Raw genomic sequence first — 27,851 nt, forward strand, 5'->3', positions numbered from 1 at the left:
CAGAAAATTAAGTGACCAAATTATCTAAACCACCCTGAAATCTACACAACAGTGTTTTATTTTTTCCCCCGAATACTCTATCTAAAGACTTTTATTAAACTCCACACATTGTTTTCTACCTAAGAATAAATTATTTGGAACAATACTGCATTATTTTATACAGCTGAAAGTTCAGACAAATGCATTTAAGTGACTGCATCTGAAAAACACAGTATGTACCCAGAAGCCTACTTGATAGTTTTTCCTAATTATAACACTGGGAATAAAGGAGACACTTTCACAAAAAACCTTGACTCACATAAAATGTATATTACTCCAATGCTCATTTACATTCTTTAACATTTCTCTATTCAGAAGTATTAACTTTTTCAAATTATAACATTTACTGGCTTTTAAGTTCTAAAACCCAAAAGTACATTTAGTAAAGTTGTTTAATAACAGTTCTTTGGTTAAAGCACTTCCTCTGTATATTAAAAAGCCTATTACCAGCTTACATAATGCAAAGCCATGAAAAAAAAAAAGAATCGTGATTACAGCAAGTGATTGCGTGATTACATTCCTGGCTTCAGCTTTAAGACACCAGTGATGAAAGCAAATGCGACAACTGTACCTCGCCACTGCCTGAGGCCTAAATATAGGCCAAAAGACGCCAAATTTAGGCTTCAAGAACAGCAAGAATGCAAGATGCTCAAGGTTACATCTGGATGTTCTTTAGCATAACATCACTTTATCTTCCCACAGCATAATGATTTACTGCTGCTGATATACAGCGTATGCTACCTAAAGTGAAAGGTATCCTCCGTGATGTATAGATTATGGATAACATATAGATTAGGAGAGGGAAAAACCAACAATAAAGCGGCAAGGTGCACATCACCTTGGCTCGTGCCCTGAAGGGAGCACGAGAACAAGTAACGCATCACAGGCACGTGATGGCACAACAGGCTGTGCCTCCAGGAGATGCTCACATGCAATGCCCATGAAACACTCGGGTACGACAATGACAGCGGTGGAACAAATACACACAGAAGCAGCAATTAAACCCCTTTCTGGTGCGCAGGGGTGAAACAGGCCCCTCCCAACACTTCCTCTGCACCACCTGCAGAAGACAAGCTCCATAGATGGGGTCCATCGCGCTTCATTGTTTTCTCAGGTAGTCTGTGTTAGGGAGAGTGTGGGACTAACATGATTTAAAAAAAATAATAATCTGGTGGTGTTACTCATGGACTTTAAAGTCTCTGTCTGGAAGTATCAATCTGGAGAAGAGCTGGAAGGCGATTCTGAAGGCTGCAGTTTGTCAGACATTTGAGAAAGCAGGAAATGTGTTAAAACACCCTGGTGGGGCAAAGTGTTACTCCCACTACCTCTGCACCATGCAGCAGGAACAGCCTTCAGTGCAGCTTGACACCAGTAATAAAAACAACACTGTCTTTTCCTACAGAAAAATGTATTAAACCTCTCTGCAAACACCACAAAACTTTGCTTCACCTTGCTTCTGAGGTAGAAAATTACTATCCCCATTTTTCCCTGGGGAAGACAGATACACAGAGAGACTAAAATAGCTTCTCTAAAGTCCCAGAGAGAGCCTGTGACAGAGGTGGGAACAGAGATTACTTAAGAACTTCTCTTCACCAACTAAGCAAATAAAGGTCTCTATTTATAAAATAAAGCAGGAGGTCAATGGAATTACTTGCACTGGAAGAATAAGCACACTGAACTCTCCTAAGAACACAGCGAACCCCAACCTGGTGCTGTACAGCAGCGCAGTTCAAAGTAGAACTCCACAGGTGCTCTCTCAACAGCAGAGCCCGGTTGCTGCTGTGCCCTAAGAAATAACACAAAGACATCACCTCTTCAGGGCACTGACCTGAGTAGATACTTTGACTAGCAAGTTACAACATGGAAGCCTTTTTTTCAAATGAATGCAGCCTGCTAAAATAAGGGTATTTGGGCTCACTCTTCCTCGCATCCTTCTGATGAACTTCAGCCCCATGTGTGGATTGCCTGGGCTCTCCCCATTCAGCAAGACAAACATTCACTAGATATGTACATATGACTAGGAGAAATATTTTTTTATAAGCGCTATGAAAATGCATGTGGTTTCAAACTCTTCTCCTAGGTTCAGTTCCAGTCAACGAGTCTTACCGCAAATAGGGTTCAGAAAAAACAGAAACCTAGCGATCAACAAAGCTCTGTGCAGGAAATGAAACTCCGTTCCCATCAGAACAGCTGTGATACAATGCAAGGCTGAGAGTTAAACACCACTTAGATGATGAAACTGTTGATTTTCTCTTTATGACTAAACCAGTTCCTCTCTGCAACAGCAACCACCTGAACACCACTCAAGGGAACAAATGAACTTAAAAGACCCAAGCAGGTATGAAAACCTGGATGTAAGTTCGAAAGATTAGTCAAATTGAACTCGGTTACTGCAGGAGCTACAAGTCAGGCACTGCCGCCTTCTCGTGACCCCCATCAGCAGTATTTCACCTGGTAGCAGGCAGCTGTGGGAAGTTGCAGGCTGTAGTCCAGCTGTGGGTGAGGGACCAAGTGTTTCAACTCCACTATACGAAACTGAACTTCACTTAGGAAGAAAGATCTCCTTAAGACAATATACCTTAAGCACTGAAACAGGAACATGGGATCTTAAACAACAACAGCCAAAATTTGCTCCCATCAAAGCCAATACTGATTCCACAGGAAGTAATGGCAAGCATGGGCACAGGTAGCACCCCCGACGGGACATCCATCACACAGCTTTTCACAGCACAGCCACACAAATGCAGCCAAATTCCGGTGATTGCTGTAAGGAGTGGGAAAGGGAAACTGGAACCTTCCCTCACAGAAGCAGTACCTGGCACCAGGGCAAGAAAAAAACAAGATGGTAAACACGATCCCACAGTCTTGATCTTATCAGCATCTCATCATTCTTAAACCAAGAGAGGGGCAGCAGGTGACAAGGCAGGAAATTAGTTTCATGTTTTACCAAATTTGTTCCCTCATCGTGTCAGGTTGCTTCTCTCTGCTGTGGCTGTGAGCCATGCAGGAGGGGGACAGTGACAGACTCAGTCTAAGAGGAAGGTGCTACAGAAAGATTTACCTCTACACTTAAATCCATCATCAGAGAAAAAAAGCCCTCAAAACCATCAATATAGCAGTAGCTTTACTGTTTTTCCCATATTTGTTTTTTTAGAAGTTGGAAAGGCAGACTTTTCTGCATTTGTAGTTGGTGACTGGGGGTGCTTGAAAAAGCAATCTTCTAATTGTCACAGTGAGAAGGTCTACCCTGACTTGCATGTTTGTAAGCTGGAAACAACTGCTGATATACTGGTCCAGTTGCACATGCAGCTTAGATGAAAGCCTGGCCCCAGATCTTTTCTAGCAGGGGGGGAAAAAAAAATACTTCAAATCTATCAAGCTCTTTCTCACACAGAGATACCATCTCTGGCTCAGGAAGTCATTGAGGCATGACTGCTGGAAGGTAAGAGCCTGTACTGAGAAGTACGTTTGTTCTGTTCTGCTCTTCCCAAGAAACCCACTGTAGGCAACTTTTGAACATAAGGTACTAGGTTAAAGTGGTCCTTCGGTGTGAAGTACTGTTAAGTTCTAAAAATCTGTAGCAACAAGGATGTCAAACACATTCAACGCTTCCAAGGATTACTGCATGTACCATATTTCATAATTCAAATCCAAGTTACATCTTCTGTTTGCAGTAGAGGACAAACATGGATGTCCTTGCCTGAGGTAGATTGCTGGTTTCAAAGGTCTACCCACACCAGATGAGGAGATGTTTTGCAGACAGTTTTGTTCATTAGCTTTAATTTTTGTATCAGTAGATGTTTCGGAGACAGCTTGGAGTGACAACAGAGCTGATACAGGACAGGGTTTTCACGTCCCAAGAGGCACTTGCTTTCACAAAGCTGCCATAGGAACACTTTCCAAAGTGCTTAAATAGAGCTCCGTTTTCAAAGCCCCATTTTTAAAAAACGTTCTGCACAGACAGGCCTGCTTTTTTTTTCCCCTTAGAATTCTATCCAATCTGAGGACTTAAAATACCTCTATTTAAGATTTATGCTAAATAATGAAACTGCATCAATTTCATCAATGCTTTACATAAGATGATCATATACAAGTCTAACATTGACTAGTGACCACCAGTTCTGGATGTTTCAGTTTCCCAGTTCCACCCAGCGGGCCATGCCACACCCTCCACCTCCAGCTTCCCAAAAGAGGACTCCTCTACAGGTTTGACTACAAGTATATAAATTGCTATTACTACCCAGCTCAAACCTCTATTGCTTTCAACAAATACATGCACCAACTAGGCAGGCACTTCACAAACACCACTCTTGCTAAGCAAGTAATTGTAACAGACTCTTTCTGTTCCTCATCCTTACTGAAACGGGCAGGCAGACAATGCAACAACACTGTGCCTGCTGGATCACCTGTACATGACTCTTCTGAGCAATCCGTTTCACCAATTATAAATCTTTGTTTCAGAAAGGACTGTTTTATTACCATAAGTACACAGGGAACAGACTGACCTCAACCTGAAGCCAGGTGACAGCTGTTTCCAAAACTGTAATCGTTTATTGACGTGAAACAAGAAAAGAGATACACGAGTGACTGCAGATTCCTACGGCAGCTCAACATAACACTTCTAACTTCCCTAGGTTTGTATAGCTAGAAGCCAATTAGTTTTATTTCATATGTAAATGATACTATAAAGTGGAGCAAACAGGAATTCACTGAGGCATACTATTATAAAGCACAAGGCAAACACTTCTAAAATCACTTCACATGCTTTTTATTTAGAGTCCCTGTCTTGCATTCCTCCTAGCAAGGAATTAAAAGAAGTTCAAAATCATTCAGCTGTGTATATTCAAGAAACGTGTGGTGTTCACCAGGCACTGTGAATTTCAGCTGTTTTCTCATCTCCAGTGTTATCAATAACACATGGGTTATCTCACACGCTGTGGCAGCTGTGCAGATTAGAAAGATAACTTCCTAAATTTAACTATTGAGTTGGTCAGACTACCTGCAAAAGTCCCTGAATGACTGAAATGCTTCCACTGTGCTCTGTATGATTTTAAAGTCATATAGCATATTCTAACAGCATCAGAGAAAACAAGTTATTCCGTGAACACAAGAATGGAGGAAAACTAGTTGTCTGTACATTCATTTTTGTCCTCACCGTTCCTTCTCAGGTCTTTCCCTATGCCCACTGATAACCCCACTGGGGAACACACAATACTTACTCTGACTTCATCCCAGAATTATGCATGTATGCCAAGCAATTAGTCACCTGCTCCCAGGCAGAATATGTACCACTGGGGGTCCACCTGCTTTTCCCTGATTGCAGCCAGTTCATTTGGCCTTTCTCTTTGAGCTAGAAGGAGCCATTTCATAAAACTTAAATTACAGGGAAAAAAAAGGGGGGGACAGGAAGGGGAACCAAAGCAACTATGAGAAGCTGTTGTTTCATGTGGGTTAGGATATGCCGGGGTACACGTAGCTGAATAGCCGCTGCGGTTCCCATGGCACACAGGGATGTCTCTTTGCCAAGAGGAGGAGTGGAATTTTCAGCCAAAGCCAGGGGGAACTGACAGGTCAGGAACTCCAGAGCTGTTTTAAACAAATCCTCATGTCATCAGTAATGATGTTGCTTATTTTGAAAAGCAACATATGCATCATTGGACTGGTGTGCATGTGGGGAAAACCTGCTCTGTTCTGCAGCCAAGTATTTCCCCTACTAAAGAGCATCTTAAAATCTCCCACCTTGGGTACTGTCATGCTGGAAGCAGTACTTGGCATTGTTCAAATATTTAGCTGCATGCTGAACTTCTCCAGGGCCTCTCCTCACATGTATGAAGAAAACCGAGTGCCTCTGAAGTACTTTAACCTGTTAAAGTTCCTATTTCCCCATTCGTTTAGATAGCTTGGTATTTGGCTCTAAATACTTGACAGATTTAGGAAAGCAAAAATATAGACAATATAAAGTTTTATATTCAGTTTGAGGCCGACGTGCATTAAGTATGAGGCAGTCGTATTACAAAGACCTAACTAAACAAAGTTTACCACTTTCTCCTACTTTCAGATCATGCTCCCTTAGATGAAAGGCAACAACTGAATGCATACTTCACATTACTCATCTCAGTAACATCAAGATGAAGATTTATATAAATAGCGACTTGAAGAACATCATACTTGAATTTAGAGCCTATTCTCCAATTGAGCCAATAGCCCAACACTTCCTTGAATGGCCCAGCCTCCCTGGAGCAGCACACAATGGCAATATTCTGCATGCAGACTGTAATCATCACTTACTGTGCCATATAAACTGTTTAAAACAAAGGTGAATAAACAACTACCGCCCACTGGTTGTCAGGCTGGCTTCTGCACGGCCTTTCTTGGACATGCAAACTGCTGAACAGACATTTCCTTGTTGTACGCAATCTGTATAGATAGGCCTGTAAAGCTAGTCTGACCACAAGAGATTAATAGCTTTAGCCAAATAATGCGGTAACCATGTGAACGATGAGCTGTTCTAGCATGTTTGCGAGCCTCTCAGCAAGGTTCAACATGCTGCTATCTGCATCTTGTTGCCAGGAGACACAACATCGCCCAGGAACATAAGGGAAGCCAGGCTGCAGTGACCACCAGTGAACTCCACGAAGAGTCGCACTGGGTCCAGAAGCCCACATCTAAAGGTTCTTCTGATAGCACATGATGTTGTGTAAGAAGAAACTGGCGGTGATACATAGTAAAACATTTACACCCACCCACGCCCCCCTTAAAAATCTAGCTTAACACCATGTTAGGTCTGAGTTTCAAAGCATCTCAGATTCCGTGTTTGACATCAGAAGCTGCAGTCTTGAAAGTTTCACTCCTAGGCTCTCACTGAGACTGACCCACAAACATGAAGCTCTTCCAAGGGATGAAATACATACAAGAAAGAGCTACAGAAACCGCCAATTTCACATTCCACAGTGAGCAGATACTATACATTTACAACAGTTATCCAGCCTTGCACTGGGGCATGATTTTGTAGCCCTGACTGAAGCAAAGACCTTCACAACATCTTTTTAGAGAAGGAAGAAGAGTATGAGCTATAGAATTAGCAGTCTGAAACAGAACTTAGCTAGGAAAATACTGATGTTTAAAATAATTTTAGTCTCAGTAGACTACTTTTACCTGAGGAAAACAGGCAGACACTTGCTGGGTAGCCAGTTCAACTCAAAGCAAGATGAAGCCTAGTTTGTATTCAAAGAACCTGCCTCCACTTTGACAGCAGCTTCAGGCTGACTGCAGAACCAGCACCAGAGCTCCACAGAGCCCAGCGCACCTGGGTTTGCTGAGATCACCCTGCTTGTGTGACTTCACTCACGGTAACAGTATGTCATGTGTCTGGCAACACACCTGCTAAGTTTCTTCCCAACTGGTTCAGACAGACAGAAACTCAGTGTCCCAAGAGACCAAAATACCCACCAGACTGGAAACCTGCAAAGTAAGTGTAAAGGCAGACTACGCTATTCAGCCAATTTTACAGACTGGAGATGACTAAGCAATTATGAAGCATTGTTTCTTTTAAAATTAATCATTCTTAACTCCATCATTCAGAACACATAGATCATGTGTGTAGCAATGCATTCTGTGATACAGGCTTCAAAAAGAAAACTTTTTGCTCATTTACACAGAGCTGAAATGTAAGTAACTTGTATGGGCTTGTCTTATTTCTGCATTTGCTGTTTTCAGAAATTATTTAAAATACTTGGAAAAAATAGGAGTTTCTCTGTTGTGAGATACAGCAAATTTTATCTGCTATGAAGTTACTAGGTTTTAATTATTTATTTTTTTAAAACAGACTGGCATGATTTTTTCAAGGTAATTCTATAAAATGTGATTATTCCCTGTTACATATAATTCTTATTTCTCACTTCACTTTCATTTTCAGCATGGGGTATCTATATTCTGGTATTGTCTTCAGTAAAAGGGATGAATCCATAGCCTGATGGAGCCTGAGTTTTAGTGCCTAATCCAGTGTCGAGTTAGGTGAAAGTTAAGACTCACACTGACTTTAAGCACTAGACTGGGTCTCTGGTGCCTAATGAGAAATTTCAGCATAGCAAATGAGCATTCAAACATTAGGGAAGAAGGGATACACTTTCTTCAGGAAGTGGATGGAAGAAGAGGCAGTGAGAACAACTGCAGAAGCACACAGATGGCAAAGGCAATTTGACGTTTTTCCTACACAACTACGGGAGTGTTGCTTTGAACTGACTATGACTGGAATGAGTTGTACCAGGCTTACAGCTCACGGCAGGACAGACAGGGTATGAGAAATTCACATTGTATGCTTCCTCCAGACAACAACAACAACAACAAAAAAAGCTGTCTACACCCTGTACTCACACAGACATGGACCATATAGATCTGATGAACTTGCAAACAACAGCACTACCCACTACTACTCCTACTCAGAATGGAACCTGCATTATAAAAGTTGAAGAAGTTTTATTTTAGATCTCAGAGTGCAGGATCAAGCCTAAATTGATAACATAACCAGGGAAACTTAAAAGCTATTCTCTAATTTCTGAAAACAAGTCGATAAACACTGCTATGCATAGAGAAAACAGTGACTTCTAACAAATGGTTAAACGTTTTTAGATGACAACTGAGATGATAGGCATTTCTGAAAGTATTGATCAAGTTGTTCACAGTGAATCAGCTGAAATATCACCATATGTTATCAACTATATGAAATTTCCAGCCAAAGGACTTAACAGAATACCTATCTAATTTTAGTGGCTTAGAATGTAATTATGAAAACCGTGCTGGGAGTGCATACAGTCAATCTGCATTCACAGCGACAGCAAGCAACTGCTGTATCCTTCCTGTTTCAATCGCTGCAAAAGCTCATTCATGCTGCCACTTTTTGTAACGCAGAGAAAAGACTAATTAGGAGCGTCAAGAAAAAGTACATTACACAACAGTCTCCATCAACTCAATTTCTACAGAGCTGAAGTTTTCTTATTTCACACGCTTCAAGTCTCCCAGCTTCCAAGAATACTTCCCAGACACTAAGCAGTAGTTTTAATAGGCATCGCGAGAATTTTCTGTTGTGGCAAACTTGTTAGATATTATGCAGGTAACATCATCACAGGGTTTATAGTACAATTGTGTACAAAACATGAGGAAAAAAGAATGCACATTCTGTTACATTACTGCACCACTACTCAGTTAACCACCCTTGCTAAGTAAGAGAGTAAATTCAGTTACCTACCGATATTTCACTTTGATCCTGTCATTGTCAGGATTGCAGTAGAGTCTTTCCAGATGCTCCTGGGAATCATTGGTCACACTTTGCCAGCTCTGGGTTGCTGTCCTCCTCACTTGCCAATGGTACGGCAAGACTGTGTGATGTTTGGGACAATCATTGCCATAAACACACGTGCCCTGGAGAAAATCCACACAGATTTCTATTCCATCCTCTTGATGGGTGTGATATTGCAGCTGATTCAAGAGCTCAAATACCAGGTCAAGAGAGGCTTCTTCACTTTTATCCTGGAATATCCCAGCACTGAATTTATTGCTTGGGTTCAAACTGTATTGCATTGGACAGCTATTCTCTTGGAATAAGCCAGATGCGTAGCTTTCCAGAATCTTGTCTGGGAACAAAGGACAAGCTGCACCATCACTAGCAGTTGGGTGCAAAGGATGATCCTGGAATGATTCATTACTATTATCAGCAGCAGTTCCAGGAGTAGTTTCTGGTGAGAAGCCTTGCTCTCCTGACTGGACATCCTGCTCAGGATGCCCAGAAGAAGGATGAGCTACTGGCAATTGACTCTGCACATCTGGAGCTGTTGGCACCAGCACGGTCACATTATTTTCTGGCTGGGGGCAAGAAGTACCGAGGTCCAGAGTCTTTTTCACAGCAGGTTCACATAAATCTCTATGACCACCACTTTGGCCCCGGGGCACAAAGACCCTATCCAAGGTCCCAGCTCCCAGCAAACTGGTAAAGATCGGACGCAGAGCCCGGAGAGTTTCTGTCTCCAGTCTCTTCTGCACTTGCTGCTTCTTCTTGAAGCAAGGCTTCACTGGTGGTATCTTTTCAGACAGTCTTATTTGAGGAGGAAAGTCCTCCGAAGGAGGGCACTTCATTCCTGGGCAGTGAGCCTGCTGCACAACACACGCTGGCTTTGGTTCGGTGTCCATCAGACACAGACTTTGCTCTCTCCAAATCACTTTCAAATGTCCCAGAGCCTCACAAGAATCAATCTAGGACAGAAAGGAAAACAAGACAGTTAATCTCTCTAATTGCTCATGGCTGACACGAACAAGATCACCCCTGGAGAGGATTTTGAGCCAGCAACAGCAAACTCCTCCCCTCTCTGTGACTGCGGGTAGCCCCTAGGCACGTAAAGCATGAAACCAGCTAAACTCAGGCTAATTAATCCCAAACACACACTCATAGTCTTCTCACACATGAAATCTCAGAGACACTCAGGCATGCACACACAGTCCCCTGAGGGCAGACAGGAAAGGGGGATGGTCCGATGCCCTCCTCCTTGTGATGATGTTTAATAATGAACAGCACTTTAGTTCATTATATTCCACAAAAGCGAACATTGCATTGTTTGTTTGTATGCCTCCCTCGCACACAGACCTGAGAACAGAAGCGTTAGCAGACATGCAGCCCTGAATGTTCCCACCACACTTTAAACACTCACGCACCATTCCTTCTCCCACAGATAACCAGGCAGACAGACGTAAGCATTCCCATTCCATTCACATGTATCTTCCCTCGTACAATCCCACACATCCACCCAGCAGCAGCGCCAGAGATCTGCTGGCTTCACTTAAACCAACAGCAAACTTCATACTGACTTCAGCAGGGGCCAGGATTTAATCCTTGGGTTTTTAGACCCAGGAATTCCAGGGCTTACACCCTGCTCCTCCTGCTCCACATCTGACATTGACAGCCTCGTACATGCCCAGACACTCCCACGTCACACACAGCCACTCTCACGCCCACGCTCTCACGCCCTGACTCAGATGCACAGGCTGCACTCGGTCACCCTGCCGTGACACACCAAGCTCATCTGCCTCTCGCTAGGCTAGTCAACAAGAATTCAAACCGGGCAGGGAAGAAAACAAAAGGGTGCTAGTTACTCAGGAACAGGGAAAAAGATATTATTTGTAATATGAGAAATTATTTTTTTCTGAAGTACAAATAAATAGTACGTCTCATACGTCACCAGAAAGCAAGCTCTCTACCTTTTAATCAGGAGTCTTGTAATATTTGATTAGGTTTAATTAAACCCTCTTCAGTCTCCCCACGTAGCCCCAAAGCTCAGAGTGGAGCACATTAAAGATTACTTCCTGGATAAATGCATTCCAAGCAAAGTGACTTCTCATTTCAGAACAAAATCCCAGAAAACAGATAAAATTTGGCACTGATTTCTTACTACTGATGATTTGCTCTGGAAAATTTTTCACCAAGTCTTCCTTATTTTGGAACATTCATTTAGAAGGCTTTTGCATTACCCTGGGAAACAGCACATCAGGATTGCCAGGAAAAAAAGAAAAAAAGTCGTATCTCTCCTGTTTCCCATTTTTAGGTTAAATTTAAAGCAACTGGTATATTCGTTTGCCAGTTAAAACAAACTCCAAAATTACTAGTATCTGTTATTCATCCACAGATGGACCAGGCAATCCTCTTTCTAAACCACCAAGGTACCTTAAAACTTCAACTAACTTCAAGGGTTTAGAACTCCTCAGCCGGGGAGGCAGAGCCGCCTGGCTGCACCGTGCCCAGGTGTCACAGCCCCGGCGACAGGCAAGCGCATTTCTCAGGGTGTCAGGGGTCCTGCTGTGCCCAGCAGCTGCACAAGTGCCTTCTGGTCATTTCCAGCCCCCTCTGTAAGGCTATTTCAGTATTCTTAGTGCTCCCTCGGTTAGCGTTTACATTTTTGCTGCTGTTTTTGAAGAAGTGCTTTACTGTACAGAGTGGACTCCCCCGACAAATCTAAAAATAGAAAGCAGCGAGAATGAAGAATATCAGGATTTGTTGGTGTTTCTATTTCAGCATTCCGACGTCCCAGATCAGTCGCTATTGTTCAGGAATAACACCGCCGATCGCCAAGGGCAATGCTGTTGGCACAGTGTATTCCAACAGGGGAAGGTCTCGGTGGGAGATCGCAGTCCCCAAGTACTCGCCATCTCACGCCAACCACACCTCCTTCTCCTCTGCTGAAAAAAACAAGTCTAGCGGTCCTAAATTCAGTTAAAAAATAAACGAAAACAACAGCCCAAGCCCCCCCACAAGGCAGCCCTGCCGGGCAGCGCGCCCCGCCGCTCCCCGGGGCCGGGCTGCCGGAGCAGGGACCCCCGCGCTGGCACCTACCGGCTGCGGCCCGCGCGTTCGCCCAGGGCGAGGGCACCGTCACAGCAAGGGCCGTCTTCGGGGCGGGAGGGAAGGGGAAATAACGACAAATCAGCCGCCCGCGCACCCGTATTTCCACCTAAAAAACGCAGCAGCGCGCCCCGGGCGGCTGCCCGAGCTGCCCGCGGGTTCCGAGCGCCGGCACCGCAGGGAGCCCAGCCCGGCCCGGCTCAGGGCCCGGCCCGGCCCGCGCTCGCTCCCCGGCCCATCCCCGCCCGCCCCGCCGCTCCCTCTGCGCCTCGCGTTCCCCTCGCTGTTTTAAATATCGCTTCCCGAGAGCGCCCGGCAGGCGGCTGCGCGGCCCGGGGCGGAGCCGAGGAGCTGCGGGGCTGCTCCCCGCCACCGGGGCCGGGCTCCCGGGCCGCCGGCCCGCCCCGCCCCGGCGCGGCCGCCTCCTCCCGGCGCCGCGGGCAGCAGACAAAGCCGGCCGGGCCGCAGCCAGCCCCGCTCCCACGCTCACCGCCGCGGGTCCTGGCTTTTCGGGTGGCCGAAGTCCCCGCAACGAGCCCGGGGCCCCCGCAGCGCCCAGCCCCAGCGGGGAGCGTCCCCCGGCCAGCACCCCCACCGAGCACGGCCGAGCCCGCCGTGCGGCTGCGCCGGCTGCCGGGGCACCCCAAGAACAGCCGTTAATGAGTCAGCAGCGAACCCACAGCCCATCCTGGCACCGTCACCGTGACTCGTGCTGTACACACACGGCGTCGGGCGCAGCCGCCTCCGGCACGGGCTGCCAGGGTCGGGGCAGCGACACGCTCTGAGAAAGAAAGCATGAAATACAGTGAACGACAGTGAGTTACCGCTCCTTCACGTGGCCTGGTTTATAGGTGGAATTGTTAAGAGCAGAGCTAACTTTGTCCAAAAGCCATAAGCACGCTTCACCCCCCGGGGCGCAGGCTGTGCGTGTGAGAGCGCACGGGCGGCTCAGCACCGGGCGAGCGCTGGGGATGCCTCCCCGGTGAATCACCGCTTGCACTGCCAGTGAGATTCTACAGGACATACCCATCCATCCACAGGGACTCACACCACCGGAACTGACTGCAGCTGCATCACTAACTTGGCCAGATAAAATATACCTTATAAAGAGGTACACGACTTCAGCAGGCAACGTTTATGTTGACGGAACGCCTATTACATTATTTCTGTTACTGCTTTCTTTTCCAATAAAGCCAGTCTTTCATTCCTCATGCTTGGTGATTTTATGAAATTACACATACAGCAAATACAGGCACCTGGAAAGAAACTGTCATTTTAAGGTGGCACAAGCCTTACAACACGTTCTGAAAACGCTGCACAGCTGCATTTACAATGTGGGGAGAATATGCTGCTTCTACAAACAAGTTACAAAAATTGAGCTTTGTGCCATTGGAGCCAACTTCTTCTAGATGTTGGCACGATGGAGGCTGAGTAAAGAAGGCATCCATACCTACAGGAGCTGAAAACAAACTATCATCTGTAAATTAACTGAACTCGTGAGTGTCTGAAACATCAGACAGGCACAGCCTTCGACTCTCTGGCCTCGACAAAACAAGAGCTTTACCAAGCACGGCGACTGGCAACGTGTCACATCCTCATTCAGTGAGCAAGACCTGTACACACACTTGCATTTATCTTCTATTACCAGAACAGAAATCATCTGATTGGAATAGCTTATTTCATGCATGAGATACAAATAAGTAGCAGATGTGGCTGAACTGCACACTGAGGCACACACAACTCCCACTGCAGTGCGATTGTAAGGATGTAACTGAGGCAAGATGGGAGGCCTGGAATAACCATCTTTCTCAAAACAAATGTATAATTAAAGGAAATACATCACGGCACACCAGCAGATCATACACCCACTTCTGAGGCTACCCCACACAAATATATAAAGAAACTATGACCACCATAACAGTATGATCTCATTTTTAAATACATGTTTAAATCTTAAGCAAGAGAAAGAAAGCTTTAATTACTTCTTTCAGATGGTAAACTGCACCAGACTGAATGCAGCAATTTACAATTCTGACTTGCAAATAATGGAATAATCAGTATGCACATTCCACTTATTTGCTGATGAAAGGAGGGAAATGTCTTTGACTTAAAAGTTCATGCAAAAACAAAAGTTCTCAGGCTCCAGCACATTTTTTTTCTAGTGACAGAAACAAGACCTCCTTTTCCACCTCAATACTTGCACAATGAACATTCCTGACTTAAAACACATCCCATTACAGGAAGGTTAACTGTCCTTTCCCCGTGCTTTTATATGAAGTCAACAAATGCTAGCAGGATCTGGAAGGATGCTGGCAAGCAAGGCAGCACACAAAAGGTGTGCTGCATCTTCTCAGCTCCTCTGAAGCCCTTACATCCCATGTCTTATCTTGCACAGACTCTTGCTTTCTGCATTTTCAGCAAGAGGGAAAAGGGAGAGGAACAGTCACGGCCACGAGCTCTTATTTTAGCTCAATGTATTTCTGCCAAACCAGCAGAAAAGAAAAGCTGTTAGACTCTACATTGTCTTCCACAATTTCTCCCCTCCCAACAAGAGTGGTATGTACCACCATTTTAAAATCGGGCAACAGTAAGATGGTTCCAATACAACCCACTTAATACAGAGACCCAGAAATTGAATTCTAGTTTTTTCCATAGCTGTGTTTCACATGTTCTCAGGATGTCTTTACCTTGCAGGCTGCCTCTTCATGACGTTTATTAGGCTGCTGTAATGAAGCACTCCCTTGAAGGTACACATTCTGGAGGAAACAATGAGAAAATACTGTCAACTTAGTTTTCAAGGGAAGAAGAGGTTCCTGAAGGAAAGCTAAACAAAAAAAACCAACCAAACAAAAAAAGGCCACAGTGATGCTAGATGTGCCCACTTGCAGTAACACATGGGGAAAAAGCTATGGTTCTCGTTAGGTAAAGGCAAAACCGAGCTATGTTAAAAGACTTTCTGCCATCAAATCAGACGGAGTAACTGCTGGTGGTGGCTAGCAGTGGGTGTGGGGAAGCCCTCCCATTAAAGATTAAGAATCCCAGCAGATGCAGTTTTGGGGATGTTGTGGGTTGACATTTTTGGCAGCAAAACCAAGGCAGTGTGTATACCCACGTTTTATAACTTCTTTCTCCTGATTTTTTGTAAGCAGGAGAATAAGTTAATGCAACTAAAATTACTTCCCTGTCTTTAGGGTATCTTTCTAAACTGCAGTATCTAGTTCAGTCAACTGTCCAAAACTTCTAACGTGCCTACATTTTCTTCTTCTCAATCATGGAGCAGGTGAACATTGAAACTACTGAAAAGCAAAGGCAGGATGTTGTGTGGTGTCAGGTGGCACTCACCTTTCCATAGTATCTAAGGCAGCCTTTCCACAAAAAGCGATTTGAGGTCATCACACAAAACCATCAGTACTGCAAGATTATTCTCCATCAATACTACAGTAATTCATTTAATTGATAGCATGATAAACAGAAAACTATCATTCTAAGATCTTGCTAATCAACGCAGAAGTTGCATGACTGGAACTCATGTTTACAGAAAGTTGTATTGGTTGGAAGTTAACTTGTTTTGAGATCTCACACATCAGCACTTGAAACATCGGATCAACCATTTAGCACTTCAGAGTCCAAAAGAACACACATATGTATAGACCTTTTTCTTTGCTGTGTAGCATCAGACAAGAATGCCGAAAATAAGGAAAAGGAATGAAAGTTGTGACTTCTTAAGCTACTGAATCACTACTATCCTTTGCAGTAGGAAACAAAGTTATACCACCTTAATTTTAGTAAAAATACTAAACCTGTGACTTTGTTTTTCCACTGCTACATTAATCAACTTATGAATGTTATACAGTACTGAACAAAAGATGTACATGTATTACAGAACTCAAAGGACACTCAGGAATTCACCTATGTAGCTAATTTTTACCATAATGCTTTAAAATTAACTGAAAAGATGGTTCTTTCCCATATCAATGCTTCATGACAAATGCTAATCACTTTCAAATGTTTCAAGCCCTACCCTTGTTCTGACACGGACATGTGCCAGCAAGTCAGGTTAGGTAAGTACCAAGGGAAAAGAAATGTCAATGTTGCAGACATTTTTTAAAAATTAACAGATGGGAAAAGAGAATCTCTGATCAGTTCACCCTGTTATCAAGATGTGCTAACTCTTCCGTACCCATTAGACTTTTGCAATAGTCCATTTTTCATAGTATGATATGCCAACCTATTATATATAATTTTGTTTTTCTCTTACAAGTTGTATAATTAAATATTTAAATTTATTTCCTGTGCATATTTCTATCCTCCCTCTTAATACTAAGACTGATAATTTCAGTTGGGTTTTTGGGGTTTTTTTTAGAATTGAAAAAAACACTTGCTGTGTTTATACAAAGGTGAAATAATGCAAGACAGTTTTCACTAGTGAAGAGAGAGAAGAGCAGCAAAGGTTTATTCTACACCTGCACTAGGGCAGCCTTTGCTGGACTGACAGCTAGTGGGCTACATCTCACTTTGGGCTGCCCTGAAGATTAGGAGGGCAGAAATTTGAAGGTCCAAACATGTCGATCTGAAATTTTCTATTAATTAGTCTCCCTCCACTGGAAATGCTCAACATTGACCACACTTTGGCCAGGCTGGTACATATAACTTCAGGTCAGAAAAAGGACCTCTGAAGAGTGGTAAATGCCTCATGCCATAGCCTAGAAAAGCAGCTGGGACCCTGTTTTTTTGTGGGGCACAGAAGAGGGCATCTGTGCTGTGTACCTATATTTTTTAAAATGGCTGACTTCCACACATTGTCAGAATGAATTGCTTCTGAAAATGCCATTGTATTCAGAGTGGTACGATCACTAATTAACTATAGTAATTACTATTCCTTGCTGTGCCCTATTGCTATCAGATACACCCAGGAATCATAAGTAGCTAAGCAGTATTGCGCTATCTGACTGGCAGATGCATTTGGCTCTTTGGAGGACAGCAATGACCTAAACCCACAGTTTTTAAGAAAAATATAAACACGGATTATTCTTCTGGTACTATCCACAAGTTAAAAAAACCAAACACACCCTCATTTGCTTACACATGATAATCTAGAACTGGTGTAAATGGAAGAAAGTGGCTATAGTCTTTAAAATAAAAATCTTCTTGCTAGTTAAATGACACACTGTGTGGTGGTGATTTTTTAGTAAAATCTCATATTCTTCTCTTTTATACTGCTCAAAAGAAAAGTATCAAAACTAGGGACAATTAATCTCAAAACTGTATCCAATTCATCAATATTAGTAAATGAAACTTTTTGAATCCAGGCCCAACTTTTACATTTGCAGCTAGCTGTAACAAAAAATAATTTCTTTGGTCTCAAACTCACATTCTTTTAACATCTTGTACTAGTAATTACAAGTTTTCAAAGCACACCATTCTGTTTTTCTTATTTAAGACACCTGAAAGTTTGGAGAAAACATTTCTCAGAAAAAAGATAATCATATATTACACATATGAGTATCACCACGCTTCTAGTTATTTTGCTGACTATCAAATAATCTTATCTCTAAGCGATTTATGATTCATGTAATTGGACAGGGAATGCACAATTCTAAAGCTGGCCCTTTTCCTGGAAAATGCGTTAATCATTTCTGCAGAGGTATCTTACTGTCCTAGTACTGCAGTCTTAGAGGAATGGACCTAGAACTTTGACCTACACATGCAGCAGAACACTTTAATGCCTTTAGCATATTGGTACAGTAACATTATACAACTTAACCTGAAGCATTACCAAGAGTTCCCATTTATCTTATGAAACAAGAAATAATTTTATCACAAAATAGAAACAGAAAAAAGTTGTATCAGTCATACTCAAGTCAGCTGCCTCAAGAAGTCATCTTTCTCGATGGAGTTTTCTTCTGCAGCTGTACTATCCAGTGCTGCACCAGTCTGAGGGGAAAGTTAATGATGCTTCAAAATCAAAAATAAAAAAATAAAATCCCAAAACTTCCTTCTTAAGTTGCATGTAATGAGCATTTGCAGGGCATCAGGCATGAATTAGGAACAAGTAACACATTTCAGTACACTAAAAAAACCCCAAGCATCTAAATACCATCTTGTGACTGCAGTCTGAAGATAGCCTTTTGTCAGTGCGAGCGGGATTTCTGAAAACAGATTTTTGAACTCTTGCTCAAAATTAAACTTCCAGACTGGCTCACCCACAAAGTATCACACATCCATTCATGTATCTGTTACAGACTGGAGAGACGCTCTGTGACATTAAACGGATTAAAAGCATCCATCCAGTTTTGAAGTTGATTTAGATACATGAGTCAACACATAAAAGAAGATATTCCCGCAGTGGGGACTTGCTCGTTTGGTTTATATGGGCTTTTGTTGAACTGGCGCACCCTCTTGTGGAAGTCTCTGTGAAACCAGCATAAACCACGTAGCTTTAGTTAAGGCCAAACCGACACTTGCCATGCATCCTTAAACTATCACGAGCAATATAAACTGATTCATATAATACCATGTAACTTTTGAGATTTTTTTTGAAGGTTAATTCTAAAACGCTGATTATTGTGGAACACATGGATCCTGCCACAAGGTAAGCAGTAATGTGTGGATGGCAGTGCTTTGCTCCTTCTCCTTTAGGTTGACTCTTATTTAAACTAAACAGAACGGGAATCTTCCTTTATAACGCTGTTGGCCAACCAGAATTTAAACAGTTCTAAAATTAACGGTTAGTTCTATCTAACAAACAGGTAGTTTGCTATCTACATGCAAATAATGTCCACTCTACAATCAAAAATTCCAACAAATTACAAAAGGACACCTACAAGGTAACAGTACTGTAGTATTTCATATCTGAAAAAACAGCTAAGAGCTGCTCATCATAGCAAACTTCATTAGACCTTTCATTACTCAGTAAGACTCTGATTCTACAAAGACCTGCAACACCTTTAAAAAGTTGAAGGTGTGAATGAAGATCTCTGTAGACATCCCTTGAAAAGGTCAATCCTTACAATATAAAAGGGAGTGGTATTATAAACCTGACTGCCCTTTCTCCCAAGCTCTGCATGACACCAACAGCATGAAGGAGAACAGCAGCATTCACATCCTAAATTAAAAACAAAATAAATGAAAGGAAGAAATTAACACTTAAATTCACCATTTTTCTTCTAAGATGCAGGAGATGACAAAACAAAATCTGAAGCTCAGGAAATACTGTTAATGTTCAAATCCTCAAACTTAATCATGCCTCCTGAAAATGGCAACAATAATGAAAATTATTCACAAACACATCACGTGCATCCAGATCAGCTGCAGCAACACAGTGAAGGTCTAACTCTGAGTAATAATACAACACCATCTGCAAAAATATGGGCCGAGTCCTTCATTTTGCCTAACACATATGTAAGCAACCAACTAGAAGAGACACACACATTGCTTTAAAATCCTGCATGTCTTCCCTCAGTACCGCATGGCATACAGTTTGGCTCAGTGTTGGCTCCCAAAGCCTCCCTGCTGTGGATATTGTGAGCAGCTGGATGGATACAGTCTGCAGAACACATAAGTAAAACCACAGCGTTAGACAGTACCATGCAGAAAACAGCCAAATGATTGCTACATTCAGCAGATGTTCTTTGTCTGAAACAGCTTTAAGTCACTACGAGTTGGAGAGATGCTCTGCTCTATGTTTTAGAATGCAAACATGCCTTGGAAAGATTATTTCTTTATGGAGGAATTATTGTGTGGGAGTACACTACAAATGCTTTATTTCTAGAATTCAGCAATCTGTGTGTTGCTGAATTCAGCATTCCAGAAGGGCACAGGATACTGCCTTTCTATATTAATTCTGTTCATGAAGATTTTTGTTTATTTGACATTTCCTAAGGTTTTTTAAATTAGGAAAAAAGTGTAACTTGGAAGAATTCCCTCTAACATATAGGTCCAGGCTGAGTCTAGTCATGATTGGCTGGCTAGAAAACACAAAGCTAATTTCTGTGGATGGATTACACTCCCATCTATACCAATACAGAACAAAATAAATGAGCCTGAATCAATTCTATCCAGAGCTAGCTCAAATCTGCACTATTCTCAAGATGACCACAGGCATGCAGCTAAGAGCAGTTCTGTACAGCTGTGCCACAGAAATTTTGAACTGCTTTCCCTGGACTTCACATTAAACTTGGCAGATCCAACCTGGAGAAGAACTAGACCACTGCAGACACCCGAGTGTCTGTCCTTAGTTAACCGGGCTCCTGTCCTCCTCCTCCTCAGTAGGTCCAGCTCCACACCAGGCTCCCTGGATCCAACGCTGCTGCCGCAGAGCACGCTTGCACATACCTGGACCTTGCTACCTTGCGACAGATAACCTGCAAGAGCTTTCTGTCCCAGCTAAGAAGTGATGCCCTGGTCAGTCCTAGCACTGCTACACCCAGCCAGATTCTTACTGAATCCTAGTATCAGTATTGATCAGATTTCTTATCATCTCCAGACTTATTGCTAACTATACCCAAGCTCAGCCATGACCTAAAGTTCTAAAGCTCGCTGGATACAACTCCTATGTACTTTGGTGATGTGAGTATTACCATGATAAATTCAAACGTTTGCGATGTGCAAGGCTAGTCTGTTTTACATATGATTACAAATAACCATTCAGAAGATGAAGTAGTCAGAAATACCCCCTTTTATTCACTCTTCCAAACATTCGCCACATGACACCTCAGTTTCTAGTTCAGCCTTCTCACTTTAGGTATTAGCATCTTAGGAACCATCAGCACATGGATGGCCAACTCTTCTGACTACACTTTATAGGCTAAAATTTCCCTATGGCTAAGATCCAGAAGACACTTACCCAATTTACAGCTGCAGGAATGGGAAACCCCAGAGATAACTCACAGGTGGAAAGTGACACCAACCACCATGAGATCCTCCTACACAGCCTAAGGATAGAGCAGTAGCGGATGGGTGGGTGCCAGAATGACACATTTCAGACTCAGAAATCCCATCTGGCTGACTTCCTCCCACTAGCAGCAATTCAGACTGCTGAACTGGACCAGCATAATCCCAGTGCAGATCACCTGATATATCCCTAGTGTGGGGACTACATATGAACTGTTTGTAATCTGCATGCTGTTAAAGAGACACAAGCTGACTATTCCACATTTAACGACTGTTTCTGATTGCCTGGCACCCTTTGTGCCTAGATATGTAATCACAGGCAGCAACTAAACAGATTCCAAACTTCACTACACAGCCAGCAACAAACCTGGGTCCTGCGCCAGGGCTTCACTGCCTCAAGTCACACCCTTAGCTCATTTTGCCATCCTACTGCCTACCATCTTCCACACACACAAAACGCAGTGGGGTAGGTCTGCTTATATTAAAGGGTCATTCATTCAACTTCCTCAGCATCCTGTAGTGCAGCCCTTGTGCAGAAGCATTAACGACACAGCTCCCAGGCTTACCTTCACCATGTATTTCTCCACCACATCATAAAAGGCCAGTGCGACCTGTAAGAAAACTTAACAGTGCCTGCATGTTAGGTGGCATGCCCAGAGCTGGGTAGCTAGAAGAGTCCTCCTAAGCAGATGAAAGTTGCAGCTCCTCAGTGGCACCCACACAAGAAACAGTTTGGCTGCCATCTTTGGATCACGTCTGGAAAGCATGCATGTACAGCATCAGTCCGCACAAACCTCCAGAGGACTCAAACCAGGGTATTTTATGCTTGACCAGAATAAAAAAGTGAAAGATACACAACAGGATGAAATAAAATACCATCATTTTCTACTTCCTGCTTTCAGAAGCTTTTATTTGTACTATCTGCAGGATATGCCTGCAGATCTCAAACCAACACGGGAACCAGACAGTGAAGTTTGAGAAGCAGACGCCCCGAATCTTGGATATTAGGGTCACTCTTACCTGTAGAGTTTAGTTATTTTCCAAATACTGCATTTGATATTGCTTTTCAAAAGTGCAGTTCCATGCTCTATCTGGGATAAACGCTGAGCAAGCCAGCCCCCTGAGAATCTATTAATAGACATTATTTCATTCATTTGGTCTACACGCAGAAGAATCTATCAACCAAAACTTTTAAAATGCTAAAGGAGGAAACTGGAGCAGATGAGACCATTTCAAGACACCAAAAATGGGTCACATATGCTACACTGACTTCCCTTCAGATACAGCAAGCGTCACAGAAACCAGCAGTTTCTAGCTTTTAGAAATTAAAGATGAGCACAGCAATCCATTATTTCAATGCAATGTTCTCAGAAGGCAAGAGAACAGCTCATGAAGCTACAGCACTGGATGATGTACTCTACTTTGTTCACCTCAGTGACTATTTTAACTAATTTACCCTTCTCTGTGTTAGGAAAAGGGAACTCAGACATTCCCCTCCCTTACAGAATCACAGATTCTTCCCAAATTCACACCCAGGTAAGTAAGCTATCCTCTCAAAACTGCATCTGGAAACAACACTGGTTCAAGACAGTGCCACTCCTTACCAGCACCCAGATTGCCTCTCCAGCTGTGTTCTTTCTGGGGCTACATTCTAAACCACACGAGGAACTGATTTGGCTGAAAAATAATATAGCCAGATAATGCCTCCAGTTTTAAACCTCAGACACCACAGAATGCTTCAAAGTAAGCACAGGACACAGAAGAAGTGGAAAGCTTCTCATCTACCTTGTTCACACAAAGATAGCAGAAGCTGCTCAGTTTATGAGTGTCATGCATGTTTATTCAAAGAAGGTTTTTCTTTTGTATTTCAACAATCCCCAATCAGCTGATCCAAAACTCAGAACACTAATCCCTTACTGCATGGTAAATTTCAATACATCCAAGTAAACACAGGGATTTCAGAGTATTATAAGAGTTCAGTTTGGAACAAAGAGGGGGTTTTCAACCTTAACCAGAGCAGAGCAAAAGCTCCACTGTAACCTAATTCTTGGACAGTTTAGTCCACTGACTGTGGAACGAATACCGTCAAGAAAGCTAGTTCGAATTTAGATTTAGAAGTGAATGTGAAAACCCAGCAGTTTTCAAGACTATGGAATTTATTTCCTAACTAACAAGTGCTGTGGAGGAGGCGTGTGTGCATGTGTGCATGTAAGAGGAGACATAGAAAGAAATCTGTCCAGAATGAGGAGAATACACAATTTGCCCCAAGAATTCCAATAGACAGCTGCAAGATTAAGTCTCAGTCACAAACTTTTTAGGCTGTATCTACAATACTACAAAATGTCCTCAATTTCAGCGAATGACTTAAGTTAAAACAACAGAGTAGACAGAAGTCTTCCACATATGTGAAGTGAAATGGTTCAGCTAGAACAGTTAAATAAGGGCAAAATGAAGCAATCACCCCCAGAGGACTTGGCAGTGAAATGATTACCAAAAGCAAATAATAGATGCCGTTTCAGTGCTTAACAAACGCCCTTTTAGAGAAGCAAACAAAAAACAAATGGTTGGTAAGTAGGCAGGAAAATTAATGCCTGCAAGGTCAGCCAAGTTTATACTTTAGCTTTGGATGTAGGTTCACAATGTAGTTCCATACAGAAAATAAAAGGTATTTTCATATGAGTGGGATCATTCCTCTGGCAGCGATACAATTTAAACTAAAACCCATGTAGCACTAGCATGTAGATAATAAACTGAAAAAGATGCAAGAGACTGCACAGCTGCTTCAACTCCATAGTAAAACACCAAATCCAGGGTAAACACTGACACAAGGCCGAAGGCACAATGTCCTTTTTAGACTAACTTAAAAAGAGGAAAACATACACACTCCAAGTATAACAGAATATACATCACTGGTACTACTGAAAAAACATGTGCAAGCATCTGGAGACAACATCAAAGAAATGAAACCCCTTTTCTGAAAGAGAGCTGGACTCATTGCTGCCTTACTTTCTATAACTGGTTGAAATAAACAATTTTAAAATATCAGGTATCTCCTAAATGCATCTGTGAAGATTTACTCTGACAAACTAATGTTATAAAAGCAAAGAACAGAGAGGGTATATCAAAGTCCATGTTGAGAACATTTGTTTTGTTATAGAGGTATTAAGGGTGTGCACTGTAATTCCACACAGCACACAATGTTCTACATTACTTTTATGAACATGAATTGTAAAACAACACAGAGATCAGCTATAATCACCACCGAGGTGACATGTATTTTAATCACAAATATTATTTTCTGTGGGACTCAAAGGATTCTTGCCAGTCAGTTATTTCATTTTGATACAACTGTTACTGTTGGAATGTGATAATGATCGCTATTCAGAAAAAAACACATTTCTGTCTGAGGGGTTTTAAGAATTCTTCTATTAAACAAGATGCCAGCTACCACAGTAACTAACGACACAGCAATTCACTTAGCCATAAGTAATACTGGGATGTCCTAATATTAATACTGGTCCTATTTGGTCTGGTCTATGTATTAATCTCAGGGGAGTTTTTTCCACCAGTTTTGCAAGCTAAAAACCCGTTATCAAGAGCCTTTGAACTAGGTTAGAAGGACTGTATAAACCATCAAGCTGTAAGAGCTCATAATCTTTTCAGCAGAGCTACGCCAAGAAAGAACTGCAGCTCAAAGTGATACAGAATATTCAATACAGTTGAGAAGCCTTACTCACAGAAACAGTCTGTGTTCCCAAGGGTCTAGGCAGGCATAGCTGGGCAAGTGTAATCACAGTCTGACAAAAAGGGTCACTTCACGCAACATGAAGAAATGCACTAGATGCCGTTTGAAAGAACTGCTACACAAGATTAATTAATATATTGATTTGATGGAATGCATAAATAAAAAGATGGAGAGAGAAATAAACAGGTGTTCAGAAAGTTACTAACAAATGACCAATAATAATCAAGATGTTCAAGACTGCTGGCTACACAAGCATAGCTACATAACCTCTGGCATCCACCTTAGGAACGCCCAGCTCCTCCCACCCCACACGCAGTCCAGGCACCACTTACACTCCAGGTACTTGTGCACCGACCTGCTAGAGACACAGAGGAGAAAAGGAACCATTATCTGGTCAGAACACCTCTGTATCACTGTGTTGCTCTTTGCTACCGGAGCTACAAAGAGTCACAGCTCTTCGGTCCTAGGGCACCTATTCCTGGCACTGTTACGGTGACAGAAAGAGCCACCACAACAGCTTTCTGGTTCTGTTCTTGACCCACCTGAAGTTGCTCCCTGTCTGTGCTGTCTGCCAGGAATTTCCACTTCTGCACATTAAGGATTCTTTTAGCATTTCAGCACCTAAAGGAAGAGAAGGCACAAATTAACGAACTGAAAAAACCCTAGTAATAAGTTATAGACTCATTAGGTTTTTGTTTTCTTTTTGTGTAAGACAGTCATATTAATGAAAACCATTCTTATCCCTTGGGACATTAAAATTCATATTAGCACAGAAGATGACAAATAAAACTTTGCTAAAGAGCAGACTTATTTACTGTTAATCACCTGCCTTGGAGATTCTACTTTGCAATCTGACACAGATGTGTTTTGGAGTCTATGCTTTACATAGATATGTGGCAACAATAAAACAGACAAAACAAATCCTGCTGGGAAATGTATTTCCAGAATATTTATCACTGCTGCTGTGTTTTAGAAAGAAATTTGGTAAGAACCATACTTCACGAATTACAAAGATAACAGCATTAACTTTTCTATTAGGAGAACTTTTGCTTTTGATTCACAGAGCCATTGTTCCTCTGGTTTTGATGCCATATGTTCCCAACAGCTTCTGAATGAGGATTCAGACAAGACAGTCAGCACAATGCAGATTTAGGCATTTAAACAAAAACCTGAATTGTTTTGACAGAAATTGGTGGCCCAACCAACTATGATATACTTAAAGTGAGTATGAAGCTTCAGTGACAGTTTCGTTGTATGCAGTGTTCTGCTTAAAGCTACAGTTTGCCAATGCCAGGATTTTTAAAAAAGCAAAGTGCTCATTGTTTTTTCAAGAAAATCTTTCATCATTCCACTGCCAAAAGCAATGTCATACTTCATCTTAATGGACAGACAGATGGTCACCAGGCAGATTTTGTTCCAGAATGATACCATCCTTCTCATGTAAATCCAAACCAAGACCAAAAAGTTAATTACATTGCACAACACACAACAAATTTATCCAGATAAGCAGAGGGAAGAAATCTATAAAAGAACAGAGTCATGATTGCATCTGAATCTTGAAACAATCTTAATCTTTCCCACGGTTTCCAACTACTTCACACAACTCTAACAATGTTCTTTAGTAAGAAAATTCTTACGATTGATAACACTAATCGAATAGCGGTTACCTACTACGCATTTAGTTTTAACGTGTTTTACAAAGGAACCAAGACTGATCTCCACTCTTGTTGGAGTACCAACCTCAGCACAGATTTCAGAATGCCAACTAACAGGCAAATAGCATTTCCTGCCACTGGAAGCCATAAACTGCTGAAGCCATTTCAGAACAGGTTAATATAACCCAGAGATGCAGGGCATAAGGAACAAAGACATTAAAAGGAAGAGGTATCCATGTGTTTCATGTAGAAGATGCTTGTCAAAAAAGAAGAAATCAGTGAAAGTCAGGCATGCTTGCAAGTTCAGTGAAATACACACAAGCATCTTTAGGTGCTTAAAGACAGCAATCCACTAAAACATTGCTGATGATCTCAATGATTTCCGCAGAGAAAATGATATTACATTAAAAAAGGCAGAATTCCTTATTACAAAAACCCAGAATTTTTCTACTTTAAGACAGTCACACAAAATATTTAGAAATTGAGAATAAACAGCTTGATAATATAATCCAGTTAGGTGTGGGAGTCATCACCAACTGCTGAAAAGCATTAAAAGCATCTACGAAGGACAATGCCTAAAGTTAGTATCTAGGCAGAGGACAGCCATATATACTGGTTAGCTGCAGGGGACACATCACCTGCTGATTACAAATCCCATAGGACACAGGCTTCCCCGCAACTGAATGCTCGCACAGGTACATGACCTGTGGCATTACTCCTGACCACCTGTGTGACGACACCAGGCGCAGGGTAAACACCTGACCGGGACCACGGGCCAGTACCACCGCCCGTGTGATGAGGAGCTGGGGGTCGATGAGGGGGCAAGGCCGGGGTCCCCGGCTGTGGCATCTGGAGAGCTGCCCCCCGCCTTCTGCGCACGGGCATGGCTGCTTCTGCTGGTACTCAGCTACTGTGCCTCATCTGATGGGCTGGCGTGTCAGCTACCCCAGCTTGGGAAACCCTGCTGGAGAGGTATTTCCAAGCCACGAAGGAAGGTCTCGCTAGCAGAAGGGTGACCCCCATAGCTGCCTGTAGATAAGGAGACATTAGTGGCATTGCTCTGCTAGCACACTGTGAATCACGTAAATTCACTCTCAGTTTGGTCTTTGGAAATTTATTACAAGGTTCAAAGGCAGAG

General features: G+C 42.6%; 1 protein-coding gene across 4 annotated transcripts in view; it reads right to left on the minus strand.

The window, feature by feature from the left end:
- TIPARP (TCDD inducible poly(ADP-ribose) polymerase) overlaps nt 1-27,851 on the minus strand; it is a 40,808-nt gene that overhangs the window by 12,120 nt on the left and 837 nt on the right. Inside the window, exons 1-4 of one of the 4 annotated variants that reach the window (XM_027806685.1) lie at nt 19,578-19,670; nt 18,278-18,355; nt 15,109-15,177; nt 9,284-10,284 (exon numbers count right to left, since the gene is read on the minus strand). In XM_027806685.1, coding sequence (XP_027662486.1) covers nt 9,284-10,221 — 938 coding nt within the window. In that variant the 5' untranslated portion in view covers nt 10,222-10,284; nt 15,109-15,177; nt 18,278-18,355; nt 19,578-19,670. Of the gene's footprint in view, nt 1-9,283; nt 10,285-12,412; nt 12,672-15,108; nt 15,178-18,277; nt 18,356-19,577; nt 19,671-25,600; nt 25,680-27,851 lie in introns of those variants that run through there. The other 3 variants (XM_055723207.1, XM_055723208.1, XM_055723206.1) reach the window with 3 other exon arrangements.

Source organism: Falco cherrug, chromosome 11 (assembly GCF_023634085.1).
Source record: "Falco cherrug isolate bFalChe1 chromosome 11, bFalChe1.pri, whole genome shotgun sequence".
NCBI classification, from domain to species: Eukaryota; Metazoa; Chordata; class Aves; order Falconiformes; family Falconidae; genus Falco; species Falco cherrug.